The 27,165-nt window shown below is 37.2% G+C and overlaps 1 protein-coding gene across 6 annotated transcripts in view; it reads left to right on the top strand.

Moving 5' to 3' along the window:
* LOC131672935 (serine/threonine-protein kinase GD17699-like) overlaps positions 1-27,165 on the top strand; it is a 273,149-nt gene that overhangs the window by 51,948 nt on the left and 194,036 nt on the right. For all 6 annotated transcript variants that reach the window (XR_009302688.1, XM_058950783.1, XM_058950864.1 and 3 more), the window contains exon 4: positions 6,611-6,788. Coding sequence is in view for 5 of the 6 variants with exons in the window: in XM_058950783.1 (XP_058806766.1) it covers positions 6,611-6,788 (178 nt within the window). In the remaining variant the exon portion in view is untranslated. The remainder of the gene's footprint in view (positions 1-6,610; positions 6,789-27,165) is intronic.

The following is a 27,165-nucleotide window of genomic DNA, read 5'->3' as shown; positions in this document are numbered from 1 at the left end:
TTAAAGGTCATTTCAACATCAACTTTACTTTTTTTTTAATATGAATTTCTATTTTTGAGCTTGGATTCGGATATCATGGGAAACTTTACGTTCAGATGACCTATCATATGTAGGGTCCGGAAAACCTTCCGTGGCCGTGTCAAGGTTAAATTTTTTTTTTGCCTATGAAGACTCTTGACACTGTTGAATGTAATTTCGTTGCTGATACAAACTTTTTTAAAAAATCAGGATTTTCATCCAATACGTCAAAAGCCCAACTACAAAATTGTACTCTACGTACATAATCTTCTCAGATTAATTCCTATATCAGATTAATGTGCTGGTCTTATCTCAATAATCTATCAGCTGCAGTTCTGGGTATTCCTATTGACCTCTCAATCTGTTATGTATTAACTTCTGAATTTAAATGAACGAATTTATTTTACTTTCAACGTTTATCGCTTGAGGGGAAGGATGGCTTCGGTTAGGATATTCAGAGTAGATCCGAGCAGTAACTCGCGAGTTCCTTTTGCATGCACTTGTCATCAAGAGAATGTCAACTATTTCATTAGAAGTAATTAGCCATTCTGTATATAAAGAAAAATCTTATACTTTTATTTTATGATTCTGATATGATACAAAAGATAAGGTTCTCTAATGCATCAAAAAGTCTAGAATCGAAAAATTGTTTTTATTTGAATTTTACGCGAGTGAAAGATTGTTTATTTGTTGATGAAAATGTTCTTTAGTCTTTTCAAAAGTAATTTCTTAAAAATAATTTCAAAAGTAATTTATGGGAATGATAAGACATTTTTTAAATTAACCTCGTTACTGAGGTAAATGTCAATTATGAGTTAAACTCTTTGGCTGTTTAGGTCAGAGCGAACCAATAAATAATCCAATGTACGCTTGGATAATTTAGAAAAAATGACATATCATAGAATGAATGTTTAAAAAACAAAATTAACCTTGAAATGACCTCGTAAGGTCTCTCGGATCTCACGACTAATAGGAATTTAATCTTAACCTTTAGGCTGCGGGGAATTTCAGTACAAATTGACCTTTCAGAATATGTAAAATGTATACATAATATCACTGGATATCTCAAATAGAGTCGCTAACCTGACTGCTGGTCTATATGTCCAGCAGCTCCGCAGATAACGTAAAGTACAATGTTAAAAAATTTGTCTCTGCTGTTATGAAGATTTGAAAGGGTATTTATATGTAATTTCGAGCGTTGAATATGAAAAAAATATTAACGAAATTCTCGCAGACACCTTTAACCTTGATAATCACCATTTGAAGGTCAAATTTTATTCTTACTATAAATAAAGTTTTAAGACGATTTTTGTATGTAGTATGATGTGCTGAATACGTAAAAAATAAAAAAAAATCCTGTTGATAATTCTGACTTTAAAAATTTCTATTTCAAGGTCAAATAGCATTTCTCGTATAAGTCGAGTTTTGAAAAGGCTGTCGTACGGATTTTGATGCGCTGAATACATAAAAAACAATACAAAAAATACCGCAGGCACTCTTGTTATGCCAAACGTCGATTTAGAAGTCAAATTTCATTTCTACTACAAACGCAGAAAGTTACTACTGGGTCTCTAAAAATGTAAAAAAATTTTCAGAATTCCGCTCTCAGCATGATCTAGGATCAATGACGTGGACGTGGCGAAAAGGTGATCTTATTGGGTACTTGATTTCCATGAGTTCCCTTGCCTCTCATGTCGGAGTGCTTTATTGTCGTAAGTTCTTCTGCTTCTCAGGTCAAAATAATTGAGTTTATAGTAATTTCTCTTTTGTATGATACTCAAAGCATGGTACTGCGCATAGAGGAATATAACAAATGTGACATATATATTATTCGATGTACAGTCTTACGCAAAGAACACATATGATATGTCCATCTTGTATTTTGCCTTGGAAAATGGCGACCGACTAATCGAGTCGAAGGATCATCATAAGGAGATATGTTTGCAGAAAGATCAAGTTTCAACAATGAGCGAACTATCTGTAATCGAAATGAAGGGCGTGATGTAGCTCCTTCATTTCTCATTTTATATAATGAATAAGCATTAGATAGTCAAAGATCAATGAAAAGAAAAAAAAAACTTTCTATACCATTTCATTGTTTTTCCCACTGATTCTGTGATAGATATTTGTCTATCAATATTATCGATACCACCCATATTTTTATTGTAATATTAAACATGTTTTGACTTTATAATGTTTTTATTTGTTAAATGACTTTTTCTCCCAGTTGTACAGAAATCAAGTTCGTGTACACTTGTAAGCATAAGAACGCTACGTTTGTTTTCCTATCTCACTGATAACTATGAAAGACTTGTACTTCAGCTCGGACTAATTTGTTTTTAAGCTTTGGTATTCCCTTTCTATTTGATTTCACCGTACCATACATACCTGCATCACGATTATGTAAAAATTCTGGCAAAGTAGGAGATATATACCATTTGTCTATATATACAACATGACCCTTATAAAAGTAAGGTTGTAAAAAATGAGTTACAATAACGCCAGTAACACCTAAATCAAACTTCTGATAATAAGTGTCTTTTCCAGTGTAAATCACAAAACCCAATACGAATTCTGTCTCGCAGACTACAAGTATGAAGAACTTAATGCCAAAGCGATATCTCTTCAAAGAAATACTCGTATGTTGCTTGAATCGAAGCCTATTTTTCCACAATAATAAACTTTCATCTATGCATAGATTTTCCCTGGAGTGAGAACTGTCGAAAATTTCTTTTGTACGTGTTCTATTACTCGCTTTATTTTCACTAAAAGATGATTTACGATATCTTTATTAGTATGAAAATGTAAGCATCGCAGGATTTGAATAAATCTATCGCGAGACATTATTTGACCGAAAATCAGAGTGTGCAGTAAAAGATCTGTAGACCAATAACTTTGCACATCGCCTTTCTGGATACAGCACATTAGAATCGAAACGCCAAGAAAATTTTCTAGTTCTGTTTTTGTGACAACAGACCAAGTTTTCATGTGGATTTTGAGTTTCATAACGATTTGTCTCTTCTACAATTTTTTGGAGTAAAGATGAATCACAAAAATAACTCTGGCCTACAGTTTTCAGAACCAGAGACCAGATATAGTGTATCTGAAGGATTTGATGCGCTCAATCCGAATCTGGCCTCAGAATTAATCAATCACCCTTAATTTCTGAGATATCCTAACATAAAAGTGCAAAAGAGACTGTTTTTCGCTGTTTTTGACCTCTTCTCACGTCGCTAATTTCCATTTTACTAATAAACTGGAAAGAATATTCAAAAGGGCAAGTTGTCTACTTTAAAAAACACTACCTAATTTTTTCAATTAAAATTTTTGAAGCGGAGATATTGTTTGAAATAGAGAAGATTTGAGTTTTCAATGGTACTATAAACTACCTGAAAAATGATCTAAGGTGTGTAAGAATAGATTAATAATTCATATATAATCTGCAAATTCCAGTTAATAATGCAATCTAATCAGACAACACTTACAATCTTAATCAATTAATAAATTCAAAATGTCTTTGGCGTCAAATCACGAACCCTAATTGCTGAGTTATCCAATAACGTAAAACATGCATGAAACAAGAATTGCAAACATACAAAGTCATAAATAATATAAACTCTTTACACTCCGCCAGGTTAATGTCAAACCCAAACCTTAAGAACCCTAGATTCCTTACACCCATGACAGGCTAATCCCTAAGTCAAACTTCAAGAATCCTACACTTTTTTTCTATTTCAAAGAACGATATCTTAATTTTTTAAATTTTAATTGAAAAAATTAGGTAGTGATTTTTAAAGTAGACAACTTGCTCTTTCGAATGTTCTTTCTAGTTTTTGACTAAATGGAAATTAACAATGTGAGAAGAGTTCAAATCAGCGAAAAACAGTCTTTTTTTGCACTTTCAGGTTGGGATATCTCAGAAACTAAGGGTGATGGATCAATTCTGAGGCCAGATTCGGATTCAGCGCATCAAATTCCTTCGGGTACACTATGTCTGGTCTCTGGGTCTGGACTTTCATCAAATTTTGTCGGCCTGTGTAATTCAAATAGTCAATTGGTTTATTTTCTGAAAAAGAAATATTCTGGTTTATTTCGGAACTACCTTCAAAATCTTTAATTAATAAGTAAAAATGCGCATTATGAAAAAGTTGAGGTTCGTTATAAAAAGTCTTCCGATTCGATTTCACCGATATCTTCATTTTCTAATATTTCATTTTCCTGTTTGGACTCGCCATTACTCCAAGCTCCATTTTTTGCCATTTTATGGAAGATAAAAGTACGAGACGCTTGTCGATCACTATTAAAGGAAAATGAAAATAATAAAAATTACGTACATACTATAAAAATCCTAGAAAATAATAAATATTAAATGAAAAAGAGCGATCTGCTACATTGTGAAAGTGAATGAGTAAAAAATTAATTCCTCTATATAAAAAAATCGAGTGCCGGTCCTTTTGTAGATACTAACAAAAAATCAATTTTTTCACATTAAAATATTTTATAAATTTCTGCAGTATATGATAGCATTTGCTTAGTAGATCAATAAAGTTGTATTCCCAGACCGAAATATCGAAAAAAGTTTCCCATTCTCGCCGTTGATCTCAGGTTATACTGAGAATGAATGCCATAGTATATTTTATGTAATTTTCAGATACGAGGGTGGTCCGATAAGTACTTAGCCTCACCGCCCGATGGCGCAACTCTCGCAAAAGAAATATTCTATCACGTAGTATAACCTTCTCGATGGTTACTGTCAAGATTTCAGCCATATCGGAGTTGTAGTTTATTTTTGAGAGCGTGTGAAAGCAAGTGTGTCCGTTGATTTTTGAAAAATGGAAAAAGTGTCGGTCGGTGATTCGATTCTTGTTTTTGGAAGGGAAATCGCGCAGCGAAATCAAAAAGCGCTTGGATGCTGTGTAAGGTGACTCTTCTCCTTCGATGGCAACCGTCAAAGATTGGTTTAATGAATTTCAACGTGGTCGCACGTCGATTTTTGAAGAGCCACGTCCAGGTGCTCCGAAAACGGCTACCACGGAGGATAACGTGACAAAAATTCACGATCTCGTATTGGCAGATCGATGATTGAAGGTGCGCGAGATAGTTAAGATCGTAGGCATCTCAAAAGACCGTGTGGGTCATGTCCTGCATGAAATTTTGGGCATGAGAAAACTGTCGGTGCGATGGGTGTCGCGTTTGCTCACTCCGAATAACAAGCGCAACCGTGAGACAACTTCAGAGCAATGTCTGACGCTATTTAAGCGTAATCCGAAGGAGTTTCTGCGTCGTTTCGTGACAGTCGACGAAACATGGATCCACTGGTATACACCAGAGACCAAGGAACAGTCGAAACAGTGGACTTTACCCGGCGAAAGTGCTCCGAAGAAGGCGAAGACTGCCCCATCGGACGGAAAGGTGATGGCCACCGTTTTCTGGGATTCACAAGGTGTGATCTACATCGACTACCTGGAGAGAGGCAAAACGGTCACAGGGCTGTACTATGCCAAATTATTGGGCCGATTCGATGTCGAATTGTAGAAAAAACGGCCCCATTTGGCGAAGAAAAAAGTGCTCTTCCACCGTGACAACACACCGGCTCACACCTCCGCCGTCGCCATGGCCAAATTGGTCGAATTAGGCTACGAACTGCTGTCCCATCCACCGTATTCTCCAGATTTAGCCCCGTGCGACTTCTTTTTGTTTCCAAACTTGAAAAAGTCACTCGCCGAGTAGAAATTTGAGTCGAATGAGGAGGTAATCGCTGCCATGGAAGCCTACTTTTCAGACCTCGAGGAAACATATTTTTCAGACGGGTTAAATAAGTTGGAGCATCGCTGGACCAAGTGTATCGAACTAAAAGTAGACTATGTTGAAAAATAAAACGCCACATTTCCAAAATTTTCGTTTTTCTTTTGTAGGCTAAGTACTTATCGGATACCCCTCGTATGAGCTGTAGACCACTACATTTGTACTGAAAACTAGAGTTTCACCTTGAAATAGAGATTCGGTCAAAAATACTTTGAGGATATTTTTTTACTGTTTTTTTTTTTACTTTAGGGCGTCATTGACGTTTCAAAGTCATCTACGACATTCACTTATACAAGAAAAGAAATGTGACGTTGAGTGTAGCTTTTCAAGGTCAAGAATGTTTTGAGAAATTTATAAACTACTTATTATGTATTCAAAACATTGAATTTGATCTAAGAACTTCAAATATTCTATGTCTCTAGAGTGGTCCACATAACCACCACCCCTTCAGCTAAAAGGTTAAACAAGATTTCCCTGTGTTATCTTTGTTAAAACGTCTCTCTCTCTCTCTCTCCCTCTCTGTCTCATGTACAATGCTGAATCGTTGCTGTCTTTAATGTTCTTGTCCACACTTATTCACACAAGTACGTATTTAAGCGTATAATGTTATTCTACATTTACTTCAGTATGTTGACAAAGTTTATTGATACACTACGGTTTCAAATTATTAAGTCTCGTAAATGTAATATATTAACTACTAATTATTTAATTGAATAATTTTAGTCTTATCTAATATTTGCCTCAGAAGTGCTCTATGTGAAATGCATCTTTTACAAATATTTTTTAGAACAAGTGGTACCTGCTACGCTTTAAAAATCATTGATAAATACAAGTGCCAAGGAAAAGAAGCTATGTTATTAAGAGAAGTAACCATTTTAAGACAAGTATCTCATCCAAACATTATAAGTTTAATAGAAGACCAGGAAACAAACGACCATTTGTTTTTAGTAATGGAGCTGATGAAGGTATTTTAAATTTGTATTATTATTCTATATTATTATTCTTTCGTCAATGTCATATTTATATTTTTAATGAATCTACATTTAGACGATTTCCGAAGGTTTGTCCAAAATATTGTAAATAATTTTTTTTTAATTACTGACTGCTTTACTTAATTTCATTATTAATATTTACTTAACAATAATTAAATAGATAAATTAATAGATAAATAAATAAATTAATTAATTAATTTTGTTATCAATTGTAACAGGCTGCCGTTCAGCCTATAATAACTCTTGAATGTACCTATATAATGACTAAACGACGCCTAGTTATCTATGTGCTCGAAGCACATCAACCTACCTTGTCTTGGAGTGCGCCTGCGCAGAGTCTCTTCGCTACTCCGAGTTGGGTTCCCCCAACTCGCCGCTTGGCAGCGCTATCGCCCTTGCTTAGTAGTGCTCGAGCGGCCGCTGCTGGAAACTATGTTGACGATTCCCGCCTACCGGTATCCGCGTGATCCGTGCTACGCTACCGGCTTATTTGAATCGAATGTAAACAGACGCGACCTCCGGACAAAGGAAAGACAAAATAACGATGACTAGATTAAGTAAAGGCTAACGTTCACTTTATTCATGCAATTCGATTACACGGAGGATTTGCCGAGAGTCTTGCGCACGCTAGCGCGAATGACAATATACGCTGAATGAGAGAGAGAGAGAAAACCCGTTCGCCGCGAACTAACCGCTCGCACGCAACAATTAATCTCTTCGCGCACGCTGCGCGGGACCGCACGCTATTAACAATAATGAGAAGGTGCACCTACCACGAGATAGTAGAGGATACGGTGGCCAACCGTATCCAAAGCACGCGTCGCTAATTAGCTGCTCCGCTACTCGCCGCACTTCGCTGTTATTGCTGCTGATGTTGTTGCTGCTACGGTTGCTGCTATTGCTATTGTTGCTGTCGCTGCTGCTGCTGTTGCTGCTATTGCTGCTGTTGCTGAACCCAGCACACCGCACCAAAGTTCGCACCTCTGACCTCGCACCACCACACGAAAACGTAAACGGCTCGGAAACAGGTTAGCTACGATGCAGGCCGACTGAGTGACACAGTCATACTGCCTGTTGAACGCTCCCCTCCCAGTCATTGCCCCTACGCGCCCTCTCTCTCTCGCGAACCGATCGCGGCTTCTTTCGTTCAGCCGCTCATTAACCTTGCGCGAGTCGAACGATTTTCGGTAATTGTTGCACAATATTTACTCAACAATAATTAAATACATAAAACTATTTTTGAAAAGCCATATTTTCTAACTAAACAATGATATAAATTTTTTTTATTGATCAGCGCTTTTGTTTATATTTATCTTTAAGGATATGGAAGGGGAACGATAAGCTACTGTGGTCCACAGTTGTGCCTCGCGGGTTAAGGGCTCCTATTCCAGTTAAGGAAGCCGGCGCTGATTTCCACAAGCGTGAACCTAACACAAATTGCGGGAAGGATCGACGAGAAACGTTTAATAAACAATCAAGATTTCTATACATATTGAAAAGGGCGATCATATATATTACGTTATCATGTTAATACACTGATTTATAAGGGCCAAGGAGTTACAGCAAGAGAGTGAGCGTGTTCGTTTAACCTGCGAAGTCATTACATTAGAAGCGGGAACTACGTGAACGAGGTTATTCAACGCTACCGGCGTAAGTAATGAAAGGCGATAACGTTGTACCCAAGCGATAACTGGCGCCAGAGAAAGGAAAACAATGGCTCATGAGAGCGACCTATCAGGCTCCTGCGTTTGCCGCTCGCTAACAGAAGCGCCATCCGGCTAATAGTGTCGTCCGGAGAATGTCCATGTAACGCTTTTCCCCCACCTTCTATTCTCCTAATTACTTTCTCGCCGTCTCTTCGGCTCTTCTCGGTCTCGCTTCTTGGTGGCTTTCTCCGCCGACTACGTCCTCCCTATCCAGGCTCTGCAATGACACAAGCGTGAATTCAATGCTACCATAGCCATGGTCGGTCGCCGCATCCGTACGAGGAAAGGGCCGCACACAGAGCCAGCAAACATCGCTGTCAACCCTGTCACAGATAATTTATCCGAATAGGTAGGTAGATTATAGTTGAAACTTATGCCTCAAAAACATTGTCTACAACTTATTAATGGAGCAAGGTTGGAAATGTTTCAATAAAGTATTTTTCCTACTATCGTGCGCAAAGTTCGATTTTGCGCACGCACATACGTTCGCAAAGGGCCTTATTCCCGCACGCTGGCTTAGTGTGCTGGAATGACAGCTGCGCATGCACGGTGCATGGTTAACGCAAGCACGTCGCTCTTGTCTGTCAAAACGCCGTATTATTTACGTTGCGTTGCCTGAATAGATTTATCAAAACGTGCGCGTTCAATTGTTTAAAATCGTGTTTTACCTTCTGTCGCATTTATTTTGTGAAATAGCTATTTTATGAGTGAAAAGGGACTAAAATGGTTTCGGGACACAGTGATTCAGACTATGACAGTGATTTGTGCTATCTGAATTGATTGCAGTAGCCAAATAAATCAACTTGAAGTCATTACCAGATGCTTCCAAACAGAAATATACAGCAGTGTATAATGAATTCAAGAAATGGAAAAGCACGAAAAATACAAGATCATTTGCTGAATCTGAATTAATAGTACACTTCAATGAATTATCGACGAAATATGTTGCCTCTACGCTGTGGTCTAAATATTCAATGTTAAAAACCACAATAAAGACTTTCGACAATGTAGATATTATGTGCGTACGCACAGCTGATAGGTTTTCTGAAAAAAACAAATATTGGATATTTTTATGGACATGTGTTCCTATTTTAAGCAAAAAACTCAATAATATAATTAAATTAGGCAAGGACAAATTGTCAAAGTGGGATGAAACTGGAGTCGTTTACAAATTCAATTGTAAATCATGCCCTGCGAATTATGTGGGGGAAACAAAACGTAGTTTAAAAAAGAGAATTAAAGAACACAAAGATTCAATAGGAAAAAATAAGTTACCAGTATCTTCTCACATAGAGAATTTTCCTAACCATGAATTTGATTGGGAAAACACAGTTATTTTGGATAGAGAATCAAATTACAAAAAAAGAATTACATCTGAGATGATTAATATTAATATTAGTGATAACACGATTAACAGAAAAGAAGATGTGAAGCTTCTCAATAAACAATACTGTCGGATTGTAAATGTTGTAAAAAAGATGCGCTCTTGTCATTGAATTTTATTTGTGTGATTCGAATTGTTCGGGCATCTCCGTTTCGTGCTTGACTCTGATTGGTTGTTTAATTGCTTACTATATTGACATTTCTAGTATATAGACAGTTGTACCACTTTTAAATTCACAGTTCATTTTATATCTCTGACTTTTCGGTTTGTTTCTGAATAGTAAAAATATTTTATTAATTGACATTACTATGACTTAGGTTTTCTATAGTTGTGAGTACGAATGATTTTATTATTATTGTTAGATGTGTACTGTAGTGTTATGATCATGTCGAATTGTTTATAAAAAAAAAAAAAACAAGTTTTTAATTGTTCATAATTTTTTTTTTTTTTTTAAGAAAGTTTTCCTGAAGAGGCCATGAATTTATGGCGAAACGTTGAAATTTCAAGAGTGTTGTTTTAATTACATGAGGGATTTTCCTTAACCATTGTTTATATATGAGATTAGAAATATTGGATATATTCCCAAAAAATCACGCGTTTTCACATCATCGGATGTTTCAAAGTTTTTCAATGAAGCACCAGCTTAATTATATCTATTTATGAAGCTATGTATACGTAATAAATATTTTGTCAACGATAGTTGTTAATGTAAAATATACAATTAACTTAAATAGAAATTATTTTACAGGCTGCACTCGTTATAGGAATTTCCGGTGTTTGTCGAAGGGATAAATTGACAAATGTTTGTATAGCTGATGTGGAAGATCATGATTCGTTTTTCCATGTAACATTGCCAAAAACGAAAACAAAAATTGTAAGGTCGTTTACATTAGTCAGTAGATTTTATCAAATTCTCAAGAAGTATGATTATGAAAGACAAGCTTAAAGTATTTCTGAGACAAATAGATTTTTTCTAACTTACAGAAATGGAAAATGTATTGAGGAGCCTCTAGGTATCAATACAATTGGAAATATACCATGTGAAACTGCCAAATACCTGCAATTAGAAAATTCGAAATTGTATACAGGTCATACATTTCGACGATCCTCCGCTACAATACTGGTCGACGCTGGAGCAGATATAACTGTTTTGAAAAGACATGGCGGATGGAAATTTAACAGTGTCGCTGAGGGATACGTAGTAAATTCAATTTGGAACAAAAATGCAATCGCAGATCGCATTACAAATGCAGTACCTTCTACGTCAGCTTATTTAAAACGTACATCTAATGCACTGGTGTCTTCGACGTCATCAATTTCTAAGTGTGGAACATTTAAAGAAATAGGGGAAGAAATCAGTTACAGCTTCGATAATATACGAGGTCTGTCCGGAAAGTATCGGGCCTACGTTTATATCTTCGCGCCATAGTGTTCGAGCGACCTCTACCGGACAGAAACGTCAACAGTAAAGCTTGGCGAATCTATTGGTTACTTACTGACACCTGCCGGACGTATAGTTCATGCGCAGTGTTTCTTTGTTTACAGTGCCTTTTTCGCGTTCGTCGGATTTTGATATTGTCAAAAATGACTGAAAAACAAGACCAACGAATTTGCATCAAATTTTGCTTTCAACTCGGAAAAACGAGTTCGAAAACTATTGCAATGATATAAAAGGCCTTCGGAAGCGAGTGTACGAGCAAAACACGAATAAAAGTGTGGTATAAGCGGTTCAAGGATGGTCACACTTCTGTCGATAGTGATTCTCGTTCCGGCCGATCTTCGACGACAAAAACCGCAGATAATATTGAGCGGGTGCGACTTGCAATCGAACAAGATCGTCGTATGACTGTGCGAGAACTAGAAGAAGATCTTGGGATACCAAAAACTATCTGTTTCAGAAATTTTAACCGAAAATTTAGGAATGAAACGCGTGTGTGCGAAATTCATCCCAAAATTGTTCACAGCAGAGCAGAAGAACATTTGCTTAGAATCGCTCTGGACAATCTGGAAATGGTCCATAATGATGACAATGTGCTTAGAAAAGTTATTACAGATGATGAATCATGGGTTTATGGTTATGATCCTGAAACAAAACAACAATCTTCACAGTGGAAGCATTCTGAATTGCCAAGACCAAAAAAAGCACGTCAAAGTCAGAGCAATATTAAGTCAATGTTGATTATTTTTTTCGATTTTTGAAGTTGTTCGATTTTCGAAATTGTGAAGGTGTTGTACATCGCGAATATGCACCAACAGGTCAGACAATCAATAAAGAATACTACGTTCAAATTTTGAAACGTTTGCGTGATGCAGTAAGAAGAAAACGGCCGCACTTTTGGGAAAGTGGTGACTGGCTTCTCCATCACAAGAATGCGCCAGCGCATTCATCCAATCTTGTGCAGCAGTTTTTGAGCAAACACAATATCGCATTGCTTCGACAACCTCCATACAGTCCCGACATAGCCCCTTGTGACTTTTCCAAAACTAAAAAAACCACTCAAAGGACACCGATTCGATGACAAAACAACGGTTGAAAACAATGCGACGAGTGTACTTAAGGCTATCCCTAAAAGTGAGTTCCAGGACTGTTTTGAAAAGTGGAAACATCGATGGAACCGTGTTATTCAATCAAGTGGGGATTACTTTGAAGGATGCCACCCACCAGATGATAAAGAATAACGCTATCACGAAAATATAAAGGTAGGCCCGATACTTTCTGGATAGACCTTGTACAGTATGCAAATTCATCGCAAAATGTTCCTGTTCTGACTGACGCCTGTGCGCCAATAATATTTGCCGAAACTCTCAAGGAATTCATTGAGAACCACCCAAATGTGTTGAATATCAATCAAAGCGATGTGCCTCAAGATACAAGTCCTGAAATATCTTTTGAAAATGGAAAAAATATACGATAATCAATGAAGACGAGCCCATTGTAATATCAAATATAACTGTAAATCTTAATGAATTAGATATACTAAGAAATTTAATCTTAATAATTGTAATGTAACAATTAATATAAATACCAATAAAAAATAAACTAGTAGTGCAGGTGACGTGTGAGACCAACAAGACGGGGGACATTTTAGGGGAAAACCCAGGAAAAGCCCGAGAAAAATCGAGGGAACACCCGCGGAAAAATCGCGGAAAATAGGAGGAGCCACGGCTAATGACTCAAGCCGACAATCTATGCGAGACAATGTTACCTAAAATTTGTATTTGCGAGCGTTACACAAGTGTTATACAGCGGCTGCGTTTAATCTGTTAATTTGATTGTATTTTGATCAAAGAGTGTATCACCATAAGTTTTAAATAAATCAATAAAATCAATATATTTGCACCTTTTCTTCATCCGAACATGTGGTATCAACAAACATTTTTCTATGGATTTTTTTAAAAATATTCTTTAGATCGGGGGGGGGGGGGGCTTAGCCATACGCAACTTGTGCGCAAATAAGGTGATAGCGCACGCGCATTGCCGCCCTCGCTTCACTCGGGAGACAAACTCACGCGTGCTGGAATCACCTACTTTGCGCATTCGTTGCATAATGTACTATTATGACATTTGAGTAATATTTGCGAAGTAATTTCAATGTATGACAATCAATAACTAATGATACATACAGTCGAACCTAACGCACTGCCTGCTCTCGGGAGTAGCAGATCCGTGCACTGCACGCCGCACGTTAGCCAATCAGAGCGTTGGACCAGGTGCGCGTATACTCCCGCTGGTGAGCGGAGATCTGAGGGGCCCGAATAAATTTGACACCGGAAAATATTATACGCGCTATACTTTCTAGAGAAAAACAGTAAATTTGATGGTTAAAAATGTATTCCTTACTAAATAAAAGCAAATATTAATGCATATTTTCCACGTGGCTTGGGTAATTAAAAAAATGCTTCATTGATGAAAATAAATAATGTTTTTTGAGTATAGCTTTTTCGTGGTATTTAAATTTTAATGAAATATTAAGGTTAAAAATGTTTCTCATTGACAAATAAATATGTCAATATGTAATGCTTATTATTCAATCCCGGAAATGTTTATTTTTCAATGAAATTACATATAGAGAAAAATAGGAAACTTGTATTTTTCCAAACCTAAATTCTAAAAGTTGTTTATAAATATTACATATTTGCAGTGCACAATTTTACGTAAAAAATATTTTCGTTACAAATAAGAACCAAATTAAAAGTGATTTCAAATAATTTTTTCTCAAATATTATGATTATTACTTCAATTTCGGTCGTAATTGAAAACAAAGCGTTTTTATTAAAATAAATAAAAAGAAATTCGTTGTAATTACTGTAAAATTTTAGTTAATTATACGTTACAAAATTCAAACGAAAGGTTATATATTTTACAAAATGGATACAAAAAATTAATTACAAAAAGAGAATCAAACACAGTAAAAAAATTACTTATTTCTGTTGCGTGCTAACATATATTTTAAATTCTACAAACTTAAAATAACTTTCAAAAACATTATAGCCATGAAAAATTATTAAAAAAAATTTACTAAAAATAAAAACATTATTACTAAAAATAAATAAAAAATTACTCATTTCAGTCATGAATTCTGTTAATTTTAAGCAGTCATCAGTACCGGTTTTCGTTGCATGGGGTTTTAAGCACAAAAGTGTCCTTGTTTCAAGTAATTTTTTTTCTGTGAATAGCAATACACACAATTTTAGATTGGACTATATATATTAACCCATTAAGTCCCAAACGCACAAAATTTTAAAGTTGACTTTGACCGCGCATCATTTTAAAATAAACGAGGGACTTTGAACTCAAGGCACATATACTTATGTTTTTGAGGTCGCTCTTTCGATTAGCGGTGTCGAAAATTCCGAAAAATAACGTTTAACCTATTATTTTTCAACAAATATAAAAAAATGCACTTTTTGGACTCGGATTTTTTTTTCAAACCTAATTTCAGCAATGTTCCGAATGTCTAGGCAACTTCTAATACAGATAAAAGGTGTTCCCGATACTTGCACTTCAAAAATATGCAGCGAAACATTTCGATATATAGTGTTATCCAATTCAAAATGGCGTCCGAACGCCAAATTTTTGTTTTAAATTTCAGAGATTCTTTTCTCGAAAACTATAGACTTTCATAAAAATTTCCTAAGAATAAAAATGTTTTAGATTTAGTCAAAGAATATACTCAATTTTTTTCAGATTGACCCGGTACGATTTTGGATTTTTCAAATAGTCAAAAAATCGAAATTTCGAAAAACGTCCTTAAAAAATCTGAAAAAAATTGAGATCATTCTTTGATGAATTCTAAAACATTTTTGATCTTTCCAAAATTTTATAAAAGTTTATAGTTTTTGAGATAAAATTTGAATAAAAATTCGAAAAGAAAACTTTACATATCAGTGACTTCAACATATCGAATGGAGATTAGTTTTACGAAGTTTGTCAAGGAATTAGAATATAGTTTATAGGTGTAGGTTGTACATGTATTATTTTCCTACGCAGTAATTGCGTTTCTGTCAAACTGCACAATTACCTTTATGCAAGAACCAAAAAAAAGTCGCTACGTTTCAGAATTTAACAACGCACTGCCACTATTCAAATCAAAGTAAATTCCTGTCATAAACTTGAGCGTAATTTTTTGTTGATTTCAATTTGAATTAAATCTCTAATAAGTTTTATATAAAACAGAGAACATAATGTCTAAAAGGAAATCTAATACAGCACCTGCCAATCAACATCGGCCAAATAACTTACAATTCAATTCAGTGAGTATGATGAGCACGAACATTTCGTGAACGGAAGCATTATTCCATCTATTGACTTTACGGACTGTGAATATTCCGATTCAGATGCATCCAATATTTATGAGGATGATGATAATTCTAAATTTGATTCTTCTGAGATAATGGATAATTGCGATTCTAACTTTACTGTTTAATCTTATAATAATGTGTATGACAGTTATACCAGTTCACAAAAAAAATTGGAAGATAATCACAAGTATGAGTGGATCAAAGGAGAATATAGTCACAATAATACTTTATCAAATGAGCTTTTCCTTAGTAAAAATAATGTGTCTGCTATATTGAAAAGTACTCCGACAGAATTATTTGAATACTACTTTTCACTCGAACTTGAATCTTACATTGTCAAATGCTCAAAACTAAATGATTATGATATCACAGTTACCGATCTAGAAATATTTATAAGTATTATTATTTTTACAATGTATAATAAAAGACTATCTCAGAAGGATTATTGGTCCTTAGATCCATGTTTGAAAAGTGAACTGGTAGCGTCTGCAATGAGCCGTAACAAATTTTATGATATCAAATCCAAAATTAAATTCCACGAGGTTCAAGATCAAAATGATAATGATAGAATTTATCGCGTAAGAAAATTTGTAAATATTTTTAGACAAAATTTGATGAGATTTGGAATTTTTGAATCGGCATTGTCGATAGACGAGATGATGGTGAAATTTTTCGGCAGATCGGTTTTGAAGCAATTAATAAGGGGAAAACCAATAAGATTCGGAATAAAATTGTGGGCTCTTTGTAGTGCCAGTGGCTACCTCTTCGATTTTGAAATATATTGTGGGAAATCTTCTAATAAGGATGATAAATTATCTAATTGTGCCCTTGGTAGTCGCGTAGTAATAAATCTGCTTCAAGTTGTCATAAATACAGTACATCTGCGTAACCGAGATCAATTACACATATATTTCGATAATTTATTTACGAGCCCAAATCTTCTTGTTCATTTGAACAAATATGGATTACACGCTACGGGTACCGTTAGAGAAAACCGAGTTGCTGTTAAAAATACAATTAACAAAAAAGATGACCGAGGAAAGTATGACGTTCAATATGATAAACATAGCGGCATGAAATTCATAACCGTAATGGACTCTAAACCTGTTTCTGTTTTAACCACTGCTGCTGGAATAACACCACTAGGTGCTGTGAAACGTCACCAAAAAGGTGAAAAGCAAAAGAAAGATCTAGATTTTCCCAGAGCATTTCTAAATTATAATGAATGTATGGGCGGCGTTGATTTGCACGATCAACGCTGTAATAACATACTACTGTGGGCAAAAAGTAAGGTGAATTTTCAATTTAAACTTCGCGGGCTTAACATTTCGGGCTAGTTCTTTTTTTCTTGAGTTCGTAGGACTGCGAATGACATCTGGGACAAATTTCATGTCAATGTCATCATCAGTAATATATTTACGCTTGTGTTTACCAATCGACCAAGAGTGCATGTTTCGATTTTTACAATGTCTGATTTAATTGAGCAAAGAAGTGCCATCAAATTTTGTTTGCGGAATGAAATTTCGGCTGCGGAAACGTTGAGGATGTTGCGGAAGGCCTTTGGTGATTCTACCATGTCGCAGAAAAATGTTTATAAGTGGTACAAAGACTTCAAAGAGGGTCGAGAACGTGTTGATGACTTGGAGCGCTCCGGACGACCATCGACGTCAACAGATGACCAACACGTCAATAAAGTGAAGGAATTAGTGCTCGAAAATCGTCGGTTGACTGTTAGAGACCTTACTGATATGATCGGAATATCAGAAGGATCTGTGAAAACAATTTTGAAAGACCATTTGGGCCTACGAAAAGTCAAATCTCGTTTGGTACCGAAAACGCTCAATTTCTTGCAAAAAAGTCGCCGCGTTGATGTGTGTGAAACAATGCTTTCTGACTATCAGGACAAGCTCAAATGCATGATTACGGGAGATGAGGAGATGGATTTATGCTTACGACCCTGAAACAACCGACCAATCAAGCGAATATCGTGCTAAATGCGAGGCCAGACCGAAAAGAGCACGTCAAAGTCGTTCAAAAATCAAGGTCATGATGACAGTTTTCTTCGATTTTCGTGGTGTGGTGCACTATGAATTCCTTCCACCCGGCCAAACTGTTAATAAGGAATATTATTTGAGCGTTATGCGTCGTTTGCGTGAAGCAATTCGTCTAAAAAGACCAGAATTATGGGCCAACAACTCTTGGTTTTTGCATCACGATAATGTACCATCTCACACTGCACTCGTTCTTCGTGACCATTTCGCCAAAAATTCGACGCATATCGTTCCGCAACCACCGTATTCGCCTGATTTGGCTCCGTGTGACTTCTGGCTATTCCCAAAACTCAAGAGACCACTCCGGGGAACGCGTTTCGAGTCGATTGAGGAGATAAGAGCTGAATCGAAGAAGGCGCTGATGGCTATACCGGAAAGGGACTATTTGGCATGTTTTGAGGATTGGAAAAAACGTTGGCATAAGTGTATTTTATCGGGAGGGGATTACTTCGAAGGGGATGACATTGATGTAGAAGAATAAATAAAGATTTTTCATTTTACAAACAAATTCATCTTACTTTTTGCCCACAGTAGTACAACCTATAATAAGGTCTAAGAAATGGACATGGGTAATCTTTTTAAGAATTGTACAAACTCCTATCGTCAATGCTAACGTATTATATAATATCTGCACTAAAGGTAAGAAAGCTCCAATGAGTACAAAAGATTTTGCTATAAGTGTGAGTAAAACGTATTTGAACAAATCCAAAAAACGAAGTAAGCATACAATAGAAAAAAATTTCTTGCCAAGAAAGTGTAGTATTGAAACCTGCAATACAAGAACAAGAAAATTTTGTAATACGTGTTCCTCGTATTATTGTCAACCATGCTTTGAAAAGAATCATACTAATGATTAGCGTTTTTTCTCTAAAAAATATAAAATTGAAAAATAAACAAAATAAATAAAATTAAAAAAAAGAAAAAAAATATTAAAAAAAAAAAAAAAAACATGATTCTCTCAATCGTCCACCTCCTCGCGGTAAGAATCGGGAAACTTTATTATAAATAAAGGCAAAGGGACGTTTACGACAAAAAATTTTTACAGAATTTTATCTCAAAAACTATAAACTTTTATAAAATTTTGGAAAGAACAAAAATGTTTAAGAATTCATCAAAGAATGATCTCAATTTTTTTTCAGATTTTTTAAGGACGTTTTTCGAAATTTCGATTTTTTGACTTTTTGAAAAATCCAAAATCGTACCGGATCAATCTGAAAAAAATTGAGTATATTCTTTGACTAAATCTAAAACATTTTTATTCTTAGGAAATTTTTATGAAAGTCTATAGTTTTCGAGAAAAGAATCTCTGAAATTTAAAACAAAAATTTGGCGTTCGGACGCCATTTTGAATTGGATAGATCAATGATGTGACATTGGGCGGCAGAAACATCACTCGAATCGTTTCATCGATTTGGTTGAGCTCTTCGATTGACGAGTGACATGGAGCATTGTCCAGTAGAAGTAAAACCTTCCTCTGCTCGGGATATTTTTCACAAACTTCTTTAACGAATACATTCTTGAACCAATCAAGAAATAGGTTTGTATTCATCCAAGCAGATTTACTGTTGGTGTAGTATGACACAGGCAACTTCTCTTTCTCGCCTTTTGAGAAACACCTAGGATTTGCGGATTTACCGATAACCAAGGGAGTAATCTTATGGGATCCTGATGCATTGGCACAGCACATGACAGTTACTCTTTTCTTTATTTCTTTGAAGCCCGACGCTTGCCTCTCATCTCCGGCTGCTAAGGTTCTTTTTGGCAGCGACTTGTAATACAAAGCCGTTTCATCGGCATTGTAAACTTGATTCAAGTCGTAGCCTTCTTCTTCAAGATAAGATGTTAGCGTATTCTTGAAATTATCTGCTCCAGCAGTATCAGCAGACAATTTCTCTCCCTGTGTCGCCAATTCACGGATGTTGTAACTTTTCTTGAAATTCTCCAGCCATCCATTGCACGCTTTAAAATCAGGCGACAAACCCTTTTCTTTGTTGATCCTTAAAGCTTCTTCCTTCGTCCTTTCGCCAGATACTGGTATTCCTGCAGCGCGTTTCTTTTTGAACCACAAAAACAACGCTTTGTCGCGCACATTTTCTTTCGCGTGAATCCTTTTGCAGTCCAAACTTCGCTTCTCTTGCTTCAAAGCCACAGTCCGCTTCCTTATGATCGTTTGGTTTGCAATAATCCTTCTAATCGTCGAAACATCCACCTTGTAGAACTTAGCCAAATCTTGTGTACATTGTCCTTTCTGCCGCTTGCTAATAATTTCCATCTTCTGCTGGATCGTCAAGTTAACTTGCGACTTTCGTACGCCTTGAGATTGACGGTTTGGCGACGCGTTCTCATCGTTTTCACTCGCTCTCGTGATATTTTTCTGTGATACGTCGTACTCCTTGAAGAGTTTCGCCATTGTCTCCTTTTGAAACAATTTCTGCTTGATCTCAGCAATTTGCAAAGATGTTAAAGCCTTAGGCATGGCAATCTGAAAAAAATTAGTGTACATGTTTAGACAAATGAAAAATATTATGAATATTATATAATCTAAAAAAAACTTCATGATTTGAAAGTATATAAGAATTGAACGGATTTTTAATATAATGTTGATTGAAAAATAATTTGTGATTCTCTCAAATTAAATAAATACATTGATATATAAGCTAAAAATATTAAACACTCACCTCTCAAATATTCACTTCAAGAAAAGCAATCACTGCGTACGTAAATAAATATACATATATATACGTATGTATGTAAATTTAAAAAAAGCAGCAAAATACAACAGCGCACCTGTCAGATGGCCAAGCTCTTAACCGTTGGCAAGTTTGAGCGAGAGTGTCGATCGTTAGATCAACCCCCAGCGAGGAAGCTTCCTCTTGGAGAAAATCATATGGGAAAGGGAAAGTCCCTCCCACGATGTCTGAGAGAAAGGGTAGCTGGGACCTATGGTAATTATTGAAAACGGGCGTGAGTTTACTCTCAGCGCGCGGCAATAAGACTTTATTGCAGTTTACCATAAAAAGGGTCGGCGCGACGACGCGACGCGCCGGCAGTAGATATCTATCTAAATTAGCTTTTTACAAGGAGAAAGTTTGATTTACCATCTCCGAGCAGGTGTTTGAGAGAGAAAGAGAGAGAGAGAGAGAGAGAGAGAGAGAGAGAGAGAGAGAGAGAGAGAACGTACACCACTCAAATGTATACGTATATGATGGTATACAAGAAAACTACATAAAGCTAATTATGCACTCAGAGGACAGATGGTCAAAACCTATTTTCCCTTCCAATATTAAATATGTACAGTTGATAGATAGAGTAAAATTTGAAGAATAAATTGAGTTTTCAATTTCTAAAAAATATTTAATAGATCAAAAATTATTAACAGTTAAACTTGCAAAAGAAGTTAATTTTTCAATTATTAACTTTTAAAAAATGTATTTTAAAAAAAAACTACAAGAGACGTTTTCATCTTCAAATGACCTAAATTATCTATAAAAAATTATTTTGTTGAAAAAGAATTATTTGTACACGATTATTTAAACAACTGAGTTTTAAACAAAGCCTAGGGGTTTATCGTAAAAATTATTAGTACCATTGGATTGAGCAGGTAAAAATACATAAGATTACATGGTTTTTACTTTCTGCCGTCTTAGAGTATACGGGATGATACCCGGTTCCCGGACTAGTTGTATACGGCAGTGTCTGCCGCGCAGTGCTTAGGGAGAGAGAGCGCGCAGTGCACGGGAAAAGGCAGTGCGGTAGGAGGTAGTGCGTCAGGTTCGACTGTAGTTATAATCTTTAAATTAGTACATTTCATATATATTAAATTAACCAATAAATATTCATGAAGACGTATGTGCATATACTAAAGAATGTCCATAGTTCAGAATGAAAAGCGAGAATGATAGAGAGAGAGAGAGAGAGAGAGACCGGCCGAAGAATTTCGGGAAATTATGAAAGGGAAAAGCGGCACGCCACTAGAAGAAAAGAATATAGCTTTAGCCGATAGCACGTGAGCTTGCTGTTTCTTAGTCCTTTATCTTCGTGCACTTCTTTCCTTTTTTGATCCTTTTTTTATCTTCGGGTTTGTCATCGAGAGATGCGATAAATCGCTAGCTATGCAGATGAGCCAGTGCAAATGATAAGTGTCCAGAAGAAATATTGAAAGAAGTGCAACCAAGGAAGAGGACAATCGCGGAGTTGTGCGTCCATTGGAGGCTTAACTATACTGAGCCAGTTCGAGAAAACAAATATTGGCCGTCCGGGTTATCGTCATCCGGATGCGATTGAACTAGAAACAGCCAAATCAGACATCCAGAAGCCAAACCTGAGTTTTTACATAAAGAGTCGCCATTTTGAAATACAGCCTAATTTTCACAAAAAAATGCAAAATTTGGTTAAATTTTTTAACTTAGAGAAGCTGTAACTCTTGGAAAACATTTTTCCTAATTTGCAAAGTAGTATTTACTGTGGCATACGTTATTTATAGAAATCTAATATGGCAAATCTAAGATGGTGCTATTTTCTCACAATATGTCATTTTTCGTTTTTTTTGCATAAAAGAGAATTTACACTTAAATAAAACTTTTCTAGGACTTTAAAAGCCTGTACTTCATTACATGTAGGTATATATACAAAGAACGCGTTGCTTTTTTACCGTAAATTTGTAATGGGGGACTAAAAATGGCACTGTTTCCGGGAAATATTCAATTATTTCACTACTTTTCTCAATATTTATCATGATTGTGTGAAACTAAGTTTATACGTATCTGGAGCAATAGTGACTAGAGATTTTGAAGATGCAATGAAGAAAATGTAGTATCCTAACCTCAAAATTTCACATTTATTTTTGAAAAACCACGGGATTTAAGTGTAATTTCATCGTTTTTTTCCAAATTTTGAGAAATTTCATTTACTAGGAGGGTTCACAGCTGAGTCCCGTAAATTTGTAACTCATTTCATTATAGTGTTAAAAGATAACTCTTTCTATTCCGTAGAACATGAATACACATAAATATCTCATTCACGTTCATCAAAAAATATGACTGATAACTACACATATTTGTCTCATAACTGAGTTTCATATCTAACTCCAAGCATAAAATTATAATAAATCTGATTAATTCCCATCTCATGTATACTGTCCGTTTACCGTATATACGCATTGCCCATTATGAAAGTCGGTAGTAAGAGAAAGTCATATAATGATTAAGCACTTTCGCTCGGTCACCGAAAGCCGACGTTCAACAGGAGTCAGAATGCGGCTCGTGTAACATAGCACTTGATCTTCGCCTTCCACGCGTTGGAGCAGGATGCTACCAAGGCCACTGTCGCTCGCATCGCACTCGACGGTAAACGAGGCGTCAAAATCCGCCCTAGCTAAGACTGGAGCAGTGGTAAGTAGAGCTTTTATTTGCTCAAAAGCAACCTGTTGCTCTTCGCGTCACTTATACTTCGCATCTTTGTTAGTAAGAGTAGTAAGTGGAGCCAGTATAGAAGCGAAGTCTGCAACGAATTTTCGGTACCACGTTGCCATGCCTAGAAACCTACGCAACTGCTTAAGGTTTGCTGGCGTCAGATATTCGTGAATTGGCCTCATTATCTGGGTCCGAGCGGATCCCATCACGATTGACCAACACGCCCAAGTAGCGCACCTCTAGCATGCAAATACGTTCAGGCGTGCTTCACTAACGCGCGTAAGGACGAACTTGAGCCATTTGACGTGATCGACGAAAGTTCCTGCGGCAATAATCAAGTCGTCCAGGTACGCAAAGGCAAAAGGCTCCATTTTGGGTGTGATTCTTTTGTCAATCAGTATCTGAAATATAGCGGGAGCTCGCGCGAGTCCAAAAGGCATCCGAATGAATTCACTTAAACCCATTCTTAGTACGGTGAATGTGGTAATCGGAATGACTCTCTCCGTAAGAGGAACCTGCCAAAATGTGCCGGACAGATCTAGCGCACTAATATAGCGGGTGTGCTGAAATTAACGTAAAGTAATATCCATATAAGGTAATGAATAAGAGCAAACACGCGTCAATGAATTCACATTCCGAAAATCGATGCAAAAGCGGTACGAGCCATCTGATTTTCGAATCATCACAACTGGACTCGTCCATTCGCTAGTAGATCTGCGGATTACTTCCATGCGAAGCGTCTTATGCACCTGCTAGTGCATTTCCAACTCAACTTTATGCGAGACTAGATAGTATTTCTGTTTCATAAGGGGGGGGGAATCCCCGACGTCCATATCATGTTGAATCCAACCTATACAGCCTAGCGCTTCACCGGCCGATTCCGGGAGAAGAGTGTGCAAAAGCAGCTCTAATTCTTGGCTTTCGCTATCGTTAACCTCCTGGATACCGAGCGAGACGAACGACATCATCTTCTCCGTACGCATTGACCAGAGAATGACCGGGATGATGTCTTCATTGCCATCGATTTCCAGCGTGTTAGCTCTCACATCGAGATTTACCGAAAAGGCTCGAATAAAGTCGCCCCCTAAGGTGCAATCAGTATCTGCATCCTTCAGAATGAACGCATCTACATCGTGCCTAATTCCTCCTACGTTAAAGGGCAACTTTACATTGCCTAAAAGGGTCATCAAAATGGTGACCATCGACTGCTTTTGCTCCTGGTCCAGAGTAAGGTGATACCCTTAAGTTGCAAGCTGCCGCTATCTCTACTCCGATATCATATAAGGCTTTAAATGAAAAGGGGCCGACATGTACATTCAGCCACCAACGTAGGTGATATTCGACGAGAGCGCTTGATGCGGTACCTCTATCGTCATGAATAAGCGTGGCAATCGAGTGGTTCGTAGCTAGCATAGATGCAGTAGTGACGTTTAGCGCTGCATGCGCAACTCCCACAGCGCTAATCACCTCCAAGGTCCCGTGGTTTAAGGGCTGCGTCGTAGGGATCTTCTACGTGCTGCCCATCTCGTTTTCCGATTTAGCGGTCTTGGAGCATTCAGGGCAGTGGGTCTTGGTGTAACCAGGCCAGCTACAGTCCCAACATAGGACTTTGCTTACGTCCGGGCCAGGTTCCCTGTCCTGATTCTTATCGGACTTCGGAGTAATTGCTCGAGCGCTATTTTTTTTCTATGCGGTCAATCTTGGCGCAGCATCTTCTGCCAACGACGATGAAACAAAGGATGTACTCGCACGGGCCCCTCTTCCTCAGGCTGAGCTTGATGCTGGATCAGGAGCCGGTGCGAGGGTTGGCGCATCATGCGCACGCCGCAGTGTCGAGGTCACATCCCCCTTCCCTAGCCGGAGCTTCCGGGGGTTGTTGGAGCAGTTCGTAACTGCATAAATAGAGCCGATTGCTTATCAGAAGTTATTGTCGGTCTAGTTGTAGAGTGGAAAAGACGTACGTGAAGATTTATATTGCTTCGCGTTTGCGTATAAGATAAGTCGAAATCGTTATCATCGTTTTCGATTAACTCATACGTATTTTAAAATTGCACTGTTTTTGCAGTATGCGTCGCATTAAGCTTGCGTTGAGCTTCTGCTGTCTGTTTCTGAGCATTAGCTACTATGTTTTGCATTCGCCTCTGTAAATCCTGATTAACGCACTTGAAGTCGTTGATATTTCGCGGAAGCCGGTCATTTTCCGATGAAATCGTCGCAATATAATTTCTTAAGTCCGTGTTCACTATTATTAGTTCTCGTTCTAGCAATATAGCTTTCCTCGGCTCTATAGCTATTGGTTCTGGTACTAGCTGTATTGTGCCATTTGGTAGCATGCATCGCTTCAATTTATTCGCTGGATTGTCTGTCGGTAATCTTGATCTCTCTGCCGATTGTTGAACGCTTGTGCGTAACGTTGTTGCCGTATATGTCGGAGCGGCAGAGGTGATCGAGGTTGCGCTTGTATGCGTAATGTTTACGTTATAATGGAGCGTGGGTGTAAAGCTGGAAATCGGCGGTAATGAGAAACTATTAAACACTTGTGTTGTAGCGGTCGTTAATGTTGAAGGATGGCTTTGTTGCGCTATTTACGTATGCGCTGGTTCGTATTGCGTTGCAATCGGTAAGGTGTTTGCGAGCGTTGTGAGGGACATGTTTGCTGCATTTTGCGCTAAGTTAGGTGAACTAGCTACAAAATCTTGAGGTGTCGCCTTCTGCGCTAATTCCTGCATCATTTGCGTATCCGCTGTTAACGCGAGGATAAAGTCGTCCCGCAGCTCCACCGGTAAAATATTTGAACGAAGTAGCGTCTCACATAGATCATTTCGTCTATTTATCCTTTATTTAGCTTTCCAGGTTTGCGGTTGCTACAAAATCCGATGCCGTGTAATTGCCTTGAAGTCGCTTATACAGTCGATTCATGCGCTCATACATTGAACCTTCATCGAATAGTTCTAATTTTTGTAGAACTGTATTTAGTTCATCGCTGTGTAGATCTTTAATCCAGTCCGCAATTTGTTTTCCTACGCTTTCCTTAAAAATCAATAGTTCATCACAATCGCCTACACTAATCGCCATCTTAGGACTAAAATTAAATTACTTTAATAATAATAATAAAGCTTTAAGCGTGATATTAAGTATTAGAGGTTGTGTGTAGTTCAAAATAAACGAAAAGAATAAATAAAATTACTAAGGTGTATGACGAACTATGGCATTTTATCACAATTTGTAGAACAAATTAATAATAAAAAAAAACAAAAGATTTGCGCGAAATTATATAATATATATAATATATATGTAATATATAATACGAATGCGGTATAATAACATAGGCGGATCAATGAATTAGAAACAAACCGCGTAAGAACAGTAAATTGTTCGCAATAGCACGGTTGTTACAACAAACAAGCAAAGAAATATATATATGCATGTGCAGCATAGCTGAAAGAGAGAGATAGAGAGAAAGCAAGAAGCCAACTTAAGAGAGAGATAAGGTGCACAACAATACATTCATATCACTGCCCCGAAGAAGATGGTTCGTAGCAGGCACTCAACGACAGAAAAACGGCCTCAAAAGAGGCAGGCGCAGGTGGCATAAGGCCGTCATACGCACACAAACACTCTCACTCTCTTCCTTTATCCGCCGACTCTTCGAGCTCTCCTCTCCTGGATATCGTCGTCAATCTCGTCACTGAAAGCTTGAGTATGAAAAACAAAGAGGGATCGGATCGCTAGTCGGCGCACGTGTGTTCGCGTTGGATCCCTTCACCTTAATCTCTCGCGCCGAGAAACCGAGCGCCTTCCTCGTGGTTCGCGCGGTCAATAATCGAACCCGTCTCTGTCTGTCCGACTCTCTCTCTCTCTCTTTCTCTCTCTCACTCTTTCTCTCTCTCATCTACCTCACTTCAGCTCGCTGAAACTGTGTGATACATATTAATACATAATTAATTTACAGGGGTATATTATGATATGGGAGAGAGACATAACGAGCAGCAGTTG

This window comes from Phymastichus coffea, unplaced genomic scaffold (assembly GCF_024137745.1).
Source record: "Phymastichus coffea isolate CEN01 unplaced genomic scaffold, Cenicafe_Pcof_1.1 PCOF00001, whole genome shotgun sequence".
Taxonomy (NCBI): domain Eukaryota; kingdom Metazoa; phylum Arthropoda; class Insecta; order Hymenoptera; family Eulophidae; genus Phymastichus; species Phymastichus coffea.
The sequence above is the reverse complement of the archived record's forward strand: the minus strand, read 5'-3'. Positions and strand labels throughout refer to the sequence as shown.